Raw genomic sequence first — 14,719 nt, forward strand, 5'->3', positions numbered from 1 at the left:
CCACGTGGTAGGTCCGCTCCCGGGCGTTCTGGTCGTATCAGTGCTTCTGATCAGCCTGAGCCTGCGTCATGTTGTCATGCACCAACTGCGTCAAGGTCTGCATCTTGTCACGGAAGCACATGACATACTCCACTATGGACACTTCAGAAGGGTTCGGCTCCTCTTCCCAGGATTCTCTTATCAACCCAAGGGGTCCCCGGACTCGCCTGCCGTACAGGAGCTCGAAGGGGGAGAACCCCGTCGAAGCCTGCGGAACCTCTCGGTAAGCGAACATCTGGTGTGGGAGGTACCGCTCCCAGTCGCGCCCTTGAGTCTCAACCAGCATGCGTAGCATCTGTTTGAGGGTACCATTGAAGCGTTCACACAAGCCATTGGTCTGTGGGTGATACGCACTCGATACCAGGTGCTTCACCTGCATTCTCTTACAGAGAGCCTCCATTAGGCGAGACATAAATTGGGTCCCTTGATCAGTAAGCATTTCCCTGGGAAATCCTACACGTGAAAAGATAGCCAACAGGGCATCCGCCACCTTATCTGCTCTTGTTGACGACAGAGCTACTGCCTCTGGGTACCGGGTAGCATAGTCTACCACAGTAAGGATGTATCGCTTTCCAGAGCTGCTGGGGACGGCCAGCGGGCCAACAATGTCCACCGCGATCCTCTGGAAAGGCTCCTCTATCACTGGCAAAGGGATCAGGGGAGCCTTAATAGCAGGCCCCGCTTTCCCCACCCTTTGACAGGTGGCACAGGAGCGGCAGTAGTTTGACACATCTGTCCCCATCTTAGGCCAATAGAAGTGTTGAGACAGCCGGCCCTTAGTTTTGCTGATCCCCAAGTGTCCAGCTAGCGGGATCTCATGGGCAATCCGCAACAACTTACCCCGGAATTGCTGCGGGACGACCAGCTGTCTTTCCCTCAACCACTCCTTTTGTGATTCTCCGGGTACTGTCTCCCGGTACAACCTTCCTTGTTCCCAGAACACCTTCTCCTTATCAGTCTCGGAGAAGCGCGTCCCGGCGAGTTGTCTCAAACTCTCTAGGCTCGCATCTGTGTGCAGAGCGGCCTGAAACTCCTGGCTAGGGGAAGCCAGAAGCGATGTCAGGGTCCCTTCCCCACGGGAACCCTCTTGGACCTGCTCTGGGTCCACCTCTGGTTCAGTCACAGTGATGATTGAGGAGGGTCCGGAAGGCAGACAGTTATCTGCGTTCCGGGCACTCTGACTGCGGGTGACAGCAGCTACGTAGGCTGTCTCCCCGGGGGTTTCTACAGACCCATCAGCCGGCGCTGCTATGGGCTCTACCTCCCCATCCACCCCCAACACTCCAGGGGCAGTGCTACTTATGGGCCAGTTACCTTCCTCGGTGGCACTGGTCACTTTCATGGCATCACCTTCCTCACGGTTCCCATGCATCTCCCCATTTCCTGTAGCACCGACACTTGCCCCTGTTAGGGGTTCCTCAGCCGTCTCACTCCGCAGAGCGACGTGGCTGGGCACGCCTGTACCTATGGACACATTAACCTTCACAGAAAAATCATTATCAGGTTCAGTTGGCACAGGTACAACATTTTCACCATCAATCCTAGGAAAAAAATGGTTGTTAGATGCATCATTACAAGATAAAGCATGGTCAGGTAACACATGCGATTTCCCATCATCATCATCATCAGGGTTAACGTTACCCTTATTAGTAGATTGGGGAGGGGTGTCAGGGACGTAGTATGCAACCAACCTCCCCAAATCAGTCCCCAACAAAACATCAGTGGGCAAATTATCAGACAGCCCCACTTCTTTCACCCCGCTCCCGGCACCCCAATCAATAAAAACCCGGGCCATCGGTAAGGGACAGGTGATGCCCCCAATCCCAGTGACAGTTAGGGTTTTCCCCAGAATGATTTCTTCAGGGGCCGCCAGTTCGGGTTGGATGAGGGTTCGTTCAGCCCCGGTGTCTTTGAGGCCTGTAGCAACATGGCCTCCCACAGTGACGTGCTGTACGTTGTCACACACCCTCCCAACCACACCACCCACCAAAAGAACTGCTGCATTAGGCCCTGGGGCCTTGGCTGGGGTGTTCTTCTGCTTGGTTGGGCAGGAGGGACTGAGATGACCAGTCTGATGGCAGGTGTAACACTTGCGAGGTTTGGTGGTAGGTCTGGTGCTGTTGGCCACGGGGCCAGGACCTCTGGTGTGTTGGCTGGCAGGGGTACTGGCGTTGGTTGCAGGCTTACCCCCTCTCCAGCTGGTGGTGACTGGCTTCCGCACTTCCGATCTACGATTGGCCTCATAGGCATCGGCAATCTGCGCTGCTTTCGTCACGTCTTTGGGTTCTCTGTCCATCACGAACTGTCGCACCTCAGCTGGGCAAAGATGAAAGAACTGGTCTTTGATCATCAGGTCTCGCAGCTGTGCAAAGGTGGTCACTGACAGTCCGTGGGTCCACTGGTCAAAGTGGGTCCCCAGTCCATGCACCACATCACTGTAACTGTCGTGTGGGCCACGTTGGAGGGTCCGGAACTTTCTACGGTACACCTCGGGTGTAAGCTGGTACTTGGCTATCAGAGCCTGCTTGATGGCCTCATAGTCACCATCTTGTTCTTGAGGGAGGGCAGCAAACGCCTCCAGAGCTTTGCCTCTCAGCCCTGGTGTCAGGTATCGTGCCCATTCATCTGTAGGCAGCCGGTAATGTCTGCAGGCTTTCTCAAAGGCCCGCAGAAACGTGTCCAAGTCTCCGTCCTTCTCCATAACAGGGAAGTGATCGGGCCGGGGCTTAGGTATCTGAGCGCTGCTGGGCTCACGGTTGGTCTGGGACGACCCCTGCATTCGCAGTTGGGCTAACTGCAGCTGGTACTCCCGCTCCGCTTGCCGCTCGGCTCGCTGGGCCTCTCTCTCAGCTCGGGCCTCTCTCTCGGCTTGCTGGGCCTCCTGCCGGTATTGCTGAATCAGCTGCCGACGTCCCTCATGGTCGTCAGTGGGGAATTCTTTCAAGGCCGCCTGCAGGTGGGGGTCCAATTCGCCCAGATCGCTAACAGGGCAAGCATTCAGTGGTTGGTCCTCTGCTGCAGCACCATGTTCGCTGGTGCTGGCTTCTGCGGCCTCTGGGCTCTGTGACCTGGCTTGGTCGGCTTCAAATTGCACCAGGTCAGCGACCATTTGAGCCTTGGACTTGTCCTGGGGGTTCAGGCCGTGGTACATGCATATCCCAGCAAGAATGTCCTTCTTCTGCTGGTTGTACCAGGCTTCCCCTTTCGCAGCCATGGTTGCCAAATAAAAGATAGGATAGAAAAACGAAGAGAAAGGGAGGGGATAATTACCAGTACGCAATTGTCTCAAGACTAATAAAACACTGAGTTCGTTCTCCAAACTTATTTGCGCAGAGTCCTCGCAAGAACTTTCTGCAAGTTTTTAGTGAGAGGAATGATTACTCAAACCAATTCACTAATGCTCTAAGATATCCCACCGCCTTGCCACCAATTTGTCAGGAATCCCCTGACCGCTGCCACCAATTCGTCACGATTCACACCGTGACCGTCACCCCTACGTCACGGGTTGGGGTGACTTTAGGCCAACAGACGGCTATCACATGTGCAGGGGGGCTTATCTTAGTTATCCCTCCACTGCTAACAATGTGATGAGAAAACACACACAAGGCTATTGACCTCTTAGTTTACAGCAGGGGCTTATTCTAGGTATCCCACTGCTTTCAATATACCACAAACTGCAGGGATTTATGTATATCCCGCTTACAGTTCCACTTAACACTTGCAGCTCTCTGGCGCCCCCTTACTCTCAGGTCAGATTAGGTACTGCACCCTGGGTAATTAGTCGCCAGAAAGGCTGCCTGCTATGCACTGGCTATTGGGCACGCTGCAGCGACGCGATAAACTACTCCCACTCAGGCAGGAACAATAATTATCAACGCCGCAGTCGCTACAACATCACCCCAAAAGCCTGCACGGTATCACTGCCACCAGCTTCGATTAAACGGGTCCGAAGCTAACCCAACACAGTAGCGTATTTCCCTTCAGAAGACTTAGGGTACGGTTTAGAACAGGAGAACGAACTAATATTAAATTTTATATCCCATAAAAATTAAGCAGTGCTTTATCAAAAATATTTTATAAAGATGTTACAAATGAGACAATTGCAAATATGTACAAGGGTAATTATGAAATAAACAGGGATTAAATGAGAAAATGTAACACTCACATGTTCATAGCATGGCAGGCAACCAGGCTAGTGGAGTTTTTTCCATACGTCCCAGCTCATTGGACTTAGAAGACAGGAAGTCAAGAAAGAGTGACTCCTCAGAGCCTGCCAGACACTTAAAACCTTAAGGCTGTGACACCACAGAAAGGCTGGTTTATCCAGACCCTCCTCTCTCTACATTCTGAGTAAACTTTAAACTATTTTCTCTGATTTCTATAACTTCACTACAAAACATGTCAGAGTCATAACAAACCCATCATTCATCTCGGATTAACGTGAGCATTCTAATGAGATCAAATATGTCCTGTCTGGGATACATATTTACAGAGAAATCCCTACTTCTTTACCAGATGGAGTTAGAAGCCCGAGTTTCAAGGGATGGGTAGATACACCGAGTGGGAATACGAATATATATTTTTGTGTTCTTAACGTAAACATTGTGCATAATATCGTACAAAAACCAAACAAAGAATCTTTCATGAATTTTGGAGCCATTTTTCCAGTTCCAGCTGGAGGAAGATTCTAACCTGGTCGTAAATACCTTTCTGCCATAAAACTCTCCCCCAGTACATTGGCAAAGCAGCTCTTGGCTGAGTGAAAGGGAAGGGGGGGGGGCTTTTTAGCCCCCAGCCTGCTGCAAGAGAAACTACTTATATGATATTTCATACCATATCGTGACAGGGGCGTCCTGTGGCGCTGTGTTTTGGGGCGTCCTGTGGCGCTGTGTTTTGGGGCGTCCTGTGGCGGGGCAGTGTCGGGCCGTCCTGTGGCGCTGTGTTTTGGGGCGTCCTGTGGCGCTGTGTCGGGGCGTCCTGTGGCGCTTTGTCGGGGCGGCCTATGGCGCGTTGTCGGGTGCGGCCTCTGGCGCTTTGTCGGGGGCGGCTTATGGCGCGTTGTCGGGGGCGGCCTCTGGCGCGTTGTCGGGGGCGGCCTCTGGTGCGTTGTCGGGGCGGCCTCTGGCGCGTTGTCGGGGCGGCCCCTGGCGTGGTGTCGGGGAGGCCTCTGGCGCGGTGTCGGGGCGGCCTCTGGTGCGGTGTTTCGGGGCGGCGTGCGGTGTCGGGGCGGCCTCTGGCGGTCCAGGTCCCAGTCACTGGTTGGTGTCCTGTCAGATTCTCAGCAGTACAGCCATGTCCTGGGCCTGATTCTCGGTGTGGTCCCGTCTTCTCTGGCCTTGCTGTGTCGGTTCGGTAGTGTGCACACGTGTGATACTAGCAGGCTGTGAACTAACAGAAGTGTTACTGTCCTCCTATAGAGAGAATTGTAATGATATGGAATCACAGGCGGTAGATACACAAAGAAACAGTTACTGGGGAAAAGCCTCCATGCAGCAAGCAGACAATTAATGCAAACAGGGGGGACATCACATGACAGAGGACATGAGTCCAGGTATGTATACAGCCTTAGGCTGCCGTCACACTAGCAGTATTTGGTCAGTATTTTGCATCAGTATTTGTAAGCCAAAACCAGGAGTGGAACAAATAGAGGAAAAGTATAATAGAAACATATGCTCCACTTCTGCATTTATCACCCACTCCTGGTTTTGGCTTACAAATACTGATGTAAAATACTGACCAAATACTGCTAGTGTGACGGCAGCCTTAAGGAGGAACACAGACATTGACAACTGGGTGTTCCCAGCAGAGGATTTGCCCACACACAGTCTGTTACTGTCCAATCTCTTCCATTTCCATTCCATAAAGGAATTGCTTAAAGGGGTTGTCCACAATTCAACGTTCCAGCGGTACTCCCGTTGCTTTTATGAGAGATCTGCAGCCAATCCGTCCTGGATTCACTGTCACCTCCTTGTGACAAATCGGACATCCGTAGGAAGTGAACGCTGCGGCCGCTCTCGCTTCCTTCTCATGTCAATTACGTCAATAGGAGAGTGAAGCCAGCACATAATAATGTGGTCACTCGAGCCCCGGGAGAGCCAGTCCTGACACCGGTGCCAGAGGTGAGTATTAGTGTTGTCATTTTACTGGGAGGAAACCTAGGGATTGAGACTGGGTTGTCCGAGTGGACACTCTTACAGTTTACTCTGCTTGATCCCTTCTGAATGCTTTTTCTATACACATGCGCTGGTGTTATACACTTTGCTTGTGATGTAACTGTATTTCTTGTTGCTGCAGTGACAGTGGAGGCGAGCATTCCCTGAGCAGAGCTCCCTTGGGTCTGACACTGGAAGATCTCGAGCGGCCCAGTCACTGTGCTTCCACGGAGAGTGCGCCCAAACAAAGGAACACCATGCTCCCGAGTGGGGCTGATTCCCTTAGGACAGCCCGTGATAAGGTGCGTACTTCCTAACTTCTTAAGAGACGGCTGTCGTAAGGAAGATTTTAGATATAATTGAGCGCACTGTCACTATAGAGGAGCAATTCTCCTACTGCTAATTCTTTGTGCCAGTTCGGAGAACCTAAGGTATTGTACAAAGTGCTGGTTGTATTATGTGATGTGTTAGCTTCTTATATATCACTTTTTATTTTTTAATTTTTTTGCTTTTTTTCATACATAATATTTTGTTTTTCTGATGCAGACTGGATCAATGAGGAACATGGAACAAGAGAATAAGAAGCTGAGAGACCAACTGGTTACTCTTCAGGAGATAAATGCTGCGCTGACATCACAAAACCTCTTGCTTAGGAACAGAATGGAGTCTGTGCAGCTGGAACTTACAAAGTGCAAATCAAAGCCATCGTCAAAACCGAGTTATGATGTAATTGTCGATCTTTAATACACAGTTACATGTGCCTGGGGAATGAGGGAGTCTTAAGTTTTTTGGGTTTTTTTGCAATGATTTAAATGGGTTATTCAGTGTCTCTTTCCTCTTCATCAAAAAGTAAGAGGCGCTGCTGACATGGTGCATGTAAGCCATATACTGTACATACCCAGCGGGTATCCTGCATTTGTCCTCTTAGAATGGAACACATGCACCATACCTCCCAAGTGCCCATTGGGTGCTACATAAGTAGCACATCCCAGTACAGAAGTGAGACCCCCTGGGTCACTCCTTGTAATAAAAAAAAAAGTGACAAATTACTGCTGATTACACAGGGGAACAATTTGAAAAAAAAATTCTGTTGAGTTAGGTTTTTGAGCTGATTTATACTAAAATTGCCATGCTGATTCCAAAAATGTAGTCAGTTTTTTTCTAGCACGTCAAGTTTTTCCTACACAACTTACCTGCCAGAGAAGCACAATTGCACTGATATCTGTAATATCTTGTTATCTGATTACAATTCGACTCATATAGAGCTACGTGGCAACTTGTAAGAGTAGTCACATCTTTGTCATGCCTATTTCTTATATATTTCATTTTTTGTTCATATTTGTACTATTTAAAAAAAAAAAAAAAACACTTTTTAGGTACAGTAGTTTACATAGTTTTGAGAAGACAAAAATCCTATAGTTCAAAAACTTGACGTGATAGAGAAAAACTGAGATCATTTCTGGATTCAGCATCCAAAAATTAGTTAAGAACAGTTGTCTGACCTAACTCTTAAAAAATTATGTTCCCCAGTGTTATCGGAACGTGAAACTCCATCTGTTCTGTTGAGCATAACTGTAATGAACAATTGTAGATTGGGGATTTAAGATCAGCGAAGTGATGAGCGAGCGTGTTCAGATATAAAGTTATCCGAGCATGCCCGGGTGTTGTCTGAGCATCGCGGGGTCTCAGGTAATATATTCGGGCCCCCGCAGCTGTATGGATCGCAGCTGTTAGACAGCCAAAACACGTGCGGAGATTTCTGGTTTATTAGGCAATCCCCGCTTGTGTTGCCGCGAATCATGCAACCGCGAGGACTCGAACATATTACTCGAGCCCCCACAATGCTCGGATAACGCAATATGCGGGCACACTCGCTCATCACAAGCAGTAAATGCTCATTGAAAGGTCATCGAAATCCATGGACGTACTGTATATTTAGGAAGAATCCATGGCACTTCGGAGTAGTAGCAAAGGGGTGGTGAATCTTTTTTTTTTTTTTTTTTTTCTGCCAAGGGTCCATTGGATATTTATACCATCTTTTGGCGGCCATACCAATTGCACTGTAACTCCACCCACAAAGTACGTCCTGACAGAAGCACTGGTGTCAGGACGTAATCTTCATCGCACGCACCTCAGCGTTCAGTAGTGAGCACTGAATGCGTGTGATCACAGGACAAGAAGAAATTCATGGGCTGGAGGCTTGCAAAATACTGCTGGCCAAAGCACTGCGGCCCCCAGGAATCTGCCTGAGGGCCCGATAAAAGGTCATTGAAGGTCTGAGCTTCCCAACTCCTGTAATAGTAGGATGTAACCAATGGGATTACACACTGCACGCTATCAGGATTTCCGGTGTTGCTGCAGAGTGAGCTGTAACGTAACTGCAGGTATGCGATTTGCATACTTCTGGTTGCATTCCAACTAGACATATGCGGCCTCTCTCAATTCACTCTTATTGAGCAAGGCTGAGCACGCCTAGTCGACAAGTGACCCCATGTATGCAAATCATATTCTTGCGGTGGCGTGGCCGCCTGCACTCAACAGCAACAGCAGAGAATCCTGACAGCGTGCGGTGTGCGCAGTATGAAGATTCAAAAGTGTGCAGCCTCATAGTGTGACTGCAGATTCTAATCACAAGACTGGAAAACTCCTTTAATATTAAGCCAACTGGAGCAAAACACGGGGAGTTGTCTCACCATCCATGCACCAAAAAGTTAAATGAACGCCAGCCTGATTTGTATCATGATTTGCTCGAGTTTTTAGCGTAATATATAGCAGGATTGCCCAGTTGATGAGTTGATGGATCCATTCCCTTTCTTGCTACTCTGTACTCACTTTTCAAAAAGTTCCGAAGAGTGATCGAAAATGTTGGGGGGAGGGAAGGAATCACCAAAATTTTGTTTACCATTATTTGCAACTTGTTCCAGACAAAAACTAACATAAAGCCATTACTACATTTGTCCCTAAGTCTTAATTGGCATCCAGCTGAATTAATTTGTAGTTGACTGGTTGTACAGATAATGGGTTTCAAGGGTGAAAAGAGGAAATATTGTGGAAAAGTTCAACTAGTCCATTTGTCAGGTATGAATTGCTAATCTTTGTTTTTTTTTTACATGAATGTTAATGTTTTTAAGGTCCATTTTTATGAATCGGCTTTTGGATCTCGTGCATCCAGAATCCCGAAGCTTGAAGAACAGGTTGCAAGCTTGGAAGCGGAGTCTGAAGCACAAGAGAAAGCGCTGAGGTGATGATTCTGGGGCTGCTCATTTGTACAAGATTAACCCTTTTTCGCCTTGTTCCTTACATAAAGAAGCATATTGCCCATTTGTGTAATTCGTCGCTTTCTTATTCATTGTGAGTTCTCCTGATATTACACCGCCCCAGTTATTCTGTGGTCCATTCACATAAGTCAGATGTCGTATTTTCTGTTGGGAAAATCTACTCTTGCGTTATAGGTTACATTTTTGGTGCAGATTTTCCTGCTGCCTGGAATCCGCAGGTTATCTGGCCCTCGTGGACGTACCATAATGTGTATTCGTGGTGCAATCCACAGCAGAAATCCAAGGCCGATCTTTGAATGTTTTCCGCATGTTCACAGCTCAAATAACCGTGGGTCCATTCAATGGGACCAAAACATTTCTTACTCTAAATGCGAAGCACAAACCATAAAGAGTCTGCGTAATCAGTACAGTATATGACATGCAACTGAAATAAGATCTGCTGCATGTAAGTGTACCTTTGCTGATGACATTACAGAGCTTTAATATTTGGAGTCCTCAAAATAAAAAGTTCCCGTAATATGAATCTCCTGGATCCCACAGGGAATATGCTAGTCTTTGATTTATTGGCGGCATTCAGACTACACATTATTGGTCTGCAGTCCTGATCTCTCTCCAGAGCTTTCTAAAATCCCAGCCTGATAAAAATATATCCCCCCACATGTTCTGCCAAACCTAAGGTTTGTGTGTCTGTGTGAGTCATCTGACAGCTATCTGGGGCACCTGACAGCTAAAGGTGATCTACAAAAAGCTTGTTCACACACTGCATTTTTGCTGATTTTTTTTTTTTGTTTTGTTTTGTTTTTTTTCTCATCGGTTTTACAGAATCAGCTAACGGAATGAGGTTTCTAGCATCTCTTGCACAGATTGCTTATTTTTTTCCTTGTAGATTTGAATATCAAAGTGGTTTTTGTTTTTCAAATCTGCAGCATGTCAATCCTTTTGGTGCTTTGCAGCGTTTTTCACCCATTCAAACGAATAAGGGAAAAAAAAGCAAGTACAAACTCATGAAAAATGCAGTGTTTTTCCTGTGAAAACTCGAGTATTTGCAGCAAATTTTTTTTTTTTGTGGCAATAACCAATGTGTGCACATATTGCAAGGCTCTGACCACTGGGATTCCTGTGGATTATCAGAACGATGAAACGTCATTGTTGATCACCCTAATCTCGGTTCAGTTGGGCTCGGACACCGCAGCACGGAAGAACAAGCTGCTCTTCCTGTAGACCTATGGTAGGGACTGCAGCTGAGATCCCAGGGATCGGACTCTTTCTGATCGGACATTAGTAAGTTGTACTGTGCATTGGCCTTGAACGTTGTAAACCTGTTAAATATACTTATCTATTCAGGACTCTTTACCAGATACGATACTCTAAAGGAAATGTCACAATGTTTCTTATAAAAAATATAGTGGTTTACTGGATTGTCCACCAAAAGGCATCATTGCATCAAAACATAAAATAAGTGAAATAGTTACAAAGAGATTGTCCATATTAAAGTTTGTTCCCCATCTTTCCTGGGATCCTAAATGGTAGATTGCGTTTGTCTGTCAAAATCATGGCTGAAAGAGGCACGTGGTTAACTCGCATGGCAGCTGTCCATACAACCTGGTGTCAGTGTGAAGTGAGCCCCCCTTCTTGTGGATCACCTGTGCGCTCGACCCCCATCCCATCCCACCTCCTCCCCAACCTCACCACCACACTTATCCCATCCCTAACCCACCTCTTCAACCTATCACTAAATTCTGGCACCTTCCCCTCTGCGTTCAAACATGCCACAATCACGCCTATCCTTAAAAAGCCAACCCTCGATCCAACTGCTATGTCCAGCTATCGCCCAATATCGCTGCTCCCATTCGCTTCCAAACTCCTGGAGCAGCACGTCCACGCTAAACTCTCCTCCCACCTCTCATCTAACTTGTTGTTCGACAATCTACAATCTGGTTTCCGCCCCCATCACTCAACTGAGACTGCCCTGACCAAAATAACCAACGACCTACTTACCGCGAAAGCTAACAGACAATACTCTGTACTCCTCCTTCTAGACCTGTCCTCTGCTTTCGACACAGTTGACCACTGCCTCCTACTACAGATCCTCTCCTCCTTTGGCATCAAATACCTCGCCCAATCCTGGATCTGCTAATACCTTTCCAACCGCACATTCAGCGTCTCCCACTATCATACTACCTCCTCATCCCACCCTCTCTCTGTTGGAGTCCCCCAAGGCTCTGTTCTAGGACCCCTACTCTTCTCAATCTATACACTTGGCTTGGGACAACTCATAAAGTCCCATGGATTCCAGTACCACCTCTATGCTGACGACACTCAGATCTACCTCTCTGGCCCAGACGTCACCGCTCTGCTGTCCAGAATCCCTGAGTGCCTATCAGCCATATCCTCCTTCTTCTCCTCTCGCTTCCTCAAACTCAATGTGGACAAATCTGAACTCATCATCTTTCCTCCATCCCACAAATCTTCCTTACCTGACCTATCTATCGCAGTCAATGACATCATGCTTTCCCCCGTACCCGAAGTCCGCTGCCTCGGAGTAACCTTCGACTCTGCCCTGTCCTTCAAACCACACATCCAAGCTCTTTCCACCTCCTGTCGCCTCGAGCTCAAAAATATCTCCAGGATCCGTCCTTTCCTCAACCCCCAATCTACTAAAATCCTTGTGCATGCCCTCATCATCTCCCGCCTTGACTACTTCAACATCCTTTTCTGTGGCCTCCCTGCTAACACCCTTGCACCTCTCCAGTCCATCCTTAACTCTGCTGCCCGACTAATCCATCTCTCTCCTCGCTACTCCTCCGCTTCCCCCCTCTGCAAATCTCTTCACTGGCTCCCGTTCCCTCAGCGTATCCAGTTCAAATTACTAATACTGACCTACAAAGCCATCCACAACCTGTCTCCTCCATATATTTCTGAACTAATCTCACGATATCTTCCCTCACGTGATCTCCGGTCCTCCCAAGACCTCCTTCTCTCCTCCACACTTATTCGCTCCTCATCCAATCGCCTCCAAGACTTCTCCCGAATATCCCCCATCCTCTGGAACTCTCTGCCCCAACACGTCCGACTATCAACCACAGTCGGATCCTTCAGACGGAACCTGAAAACTCATCTCTTCAGGAAAGCCTACAGCCTGCACTGACACCGCTGCCGCCTCATCACTATCGAAGCTACTGCCTCACCAACACCGGAGCTACCGCCTCACCAACACCGGAGCTACCGCCTCACCAACACCGGAGCTACCGCCTCACCAACACCGGAGCTCCTGCAACCCTCAACCTACTGTCTCCTTCCCCATAATCCTGTAGAATGTAAGCCCGCAAGGGCAGGGTCCTCGCCCCTCTGTATCAGTCCGTCATTGTTAGTTTGTTTACTGTATGTGATATTTGTAACTTGTATGTCACCCCTTCTCATGTACAGCACCATGGAATCAATGGTGCTATATAAATAAATAATAAAAATAAATAATAATAATAATATACGTCCCACATATCATGTGTTCTTTCTATATAGTGTTACTATTAACCCTGAGCTGAATGTACAGGAATAACACATGTAATGTCAGCTAAACCTTCCACGAGGCAATGTGCTCAGTACAGAAGTGAGAATAAGAATAAATCAATAACCATTAATTAATTTTTTACAAAACCTAAAAAGTTTCTTTATCCTCCCTATGTGCTGCTTACATAACACCTTGTCACTTTTTGCCTAGGATTGCTGAAGATAAATTAGTTGAAAGCTACCACAGAATGGCAGAAAAAGAGGAAGATTTACAAAAGTACAGAGAGGATCTAAAACAAATGAAAATTGAGCTCTATGAATCTAGTAAATTATGTAAAAGGTGAGGATAATTGCTAAAACTGTTATGATTTATGTTATGCTGTCAAATCATAAGACTGTTGTCCGGAAACATAACTCTTACAGTATGTATCTCATTATTTTCCAAACCTATAATCTGATAGTTTGCTCTGCAGTGATGTGCTGTCACTGCTCCTTTGTGTACGGTATATTGTACAGCAGACAGTCCGCTGTAATGGTTGTGTCACCAGAGCAAGCCATTCTGGTCTTTGCCTCCCCCACCGCTCCAAACCTCCAACATGCTAATACCTCCAATGTTGGGTCACTGTTTATTTTGCAGGCTCAGGAGCCGAGCCTGCGTGATACATGGCAGAATCTGTCTGTATTACCCAATCTTTTACAGCTGCATTTAAAGAGCATGGTCTGTGGGGGGCGCCACTCTACGTGTTAAGGTACCTTCACACTGAACGATATCGCTAGCGATCCGTGACGTTGCAGCGTCCTGGCTAGCGATATCGTTCAGTTTGACACGCAGCAGCGATCAGGATCCTGCTGTGATGTCGTTGGTCGCTGCAGAAAGTCCAGAACTTTATTTCGTCGCTGGACTCCCTGCAGACATGGCTGAATCGGCGTGTGTGACGCCGATTCAGCGATGTCTTCACTGGTAACCAGGGTAAACATCGGGTTACTAAGCGCAGGGCCGCGCTTAGTAACCCGATGTTTACTCTGGTTACCAGCGTAAACGTAAAAAAACCAAACACTACATACTTACATTCCGGTGTCTGTCCCCGGCACTGTGCTTCTCTGCACTGACTGTGACGTCACCGCTCTGCTTTCCGGCCGCTGTGCTCACAGTCAGTGCAGGAAAGCAGAGCGCCGGGGACAGACAGCAGAAGGTAAGTATGTAGTGTTTGGTTTTTTTACGTTTACGCTGGTAACCAGGGTAAACATCGGGTTACTAAGCGCGGCCCTGCGCTTAGTAGCCCGATGTTTACCCTGGTTACCGGGGACCTCGGGATCGTTGGTCGCTGGAGAGCTGTCTGTGTGACAGTTCTCCAGCGACCAAACAGCGACGCTGCAGCGATCGACATCGTTGTCGGTATCGCTGCAGCGTCGCTGAGTGTGAAGGTACCTTTAATCTTACATCCATATTGAGATCGCAGGGTGCTGATGGATTGACATTGCAGCTGAAGGCCCATGTGCCTGCCATGACTGTGCTACTATAAATACCAGTCTGTGGCTGTTCTTCATAGGAGATAGTATTTTTTATAGTAAAATACTGCAGTATATAAAACAAGCAAAAAAGAATTATAAACATTTGAATCACCCACCCCCAATTTCCCCTTTAATTAAAAAGAAAAAAAATTGGTAATACGTCCTTGTTTATAGTCCCATCTATCAAATATAAAATTAATTAACCCTTGTGGTTACAGCCATAAAGAGAAA

General features: G+C 47.6%; 1 protein-coding gene across 2 annotated transcripts in view; it reads left to right on the top strand.

Moving 5' to 3' along the window:
* CCDC18 (coiled-coil domain containing 18) overlaps positions 1-14,719 on the top strand; it is an 82,131-nt gene that overhangs the window by 5,741 nt on the left and 61,671 nt on the right. For both annotated transcript variants that reach the window (XM_069737590.1, XM_069737591.1), the window contains exons 2-5: positions 6,334-6,493; positions 6,738-6,917; positions 9,323-9,432; positions 13,188-13,316. In XM_069737590.1, coding sequence (XP_069593691.1) covers positions 6,334-6,493; positions 6,738-6,917; positions 9,323-9,432; positions 13,188-13,316 — 579 coding nt within the window. The remainder of the gene's footprint in view (positions 1-6,333; positions 6,494-6,737; positions 6,918-9,322; positions 9,433-13,187; positions 13,317-14,719) is intronic.

Source organism: Ranitomeya imitator, chromosome 8 (assembly GCF_032444005.1).
Source record: "Ranitomeya imitator isolate aRanImi1 chromosome 8, aRanImi1.pri, whole genome shotgun sequence".
NCBI lineage: Eukaryota > Metazoa > Chordata > Amphibia > Anura > Dendrobatidae > Ranitomeya > Ranitomeya imitator.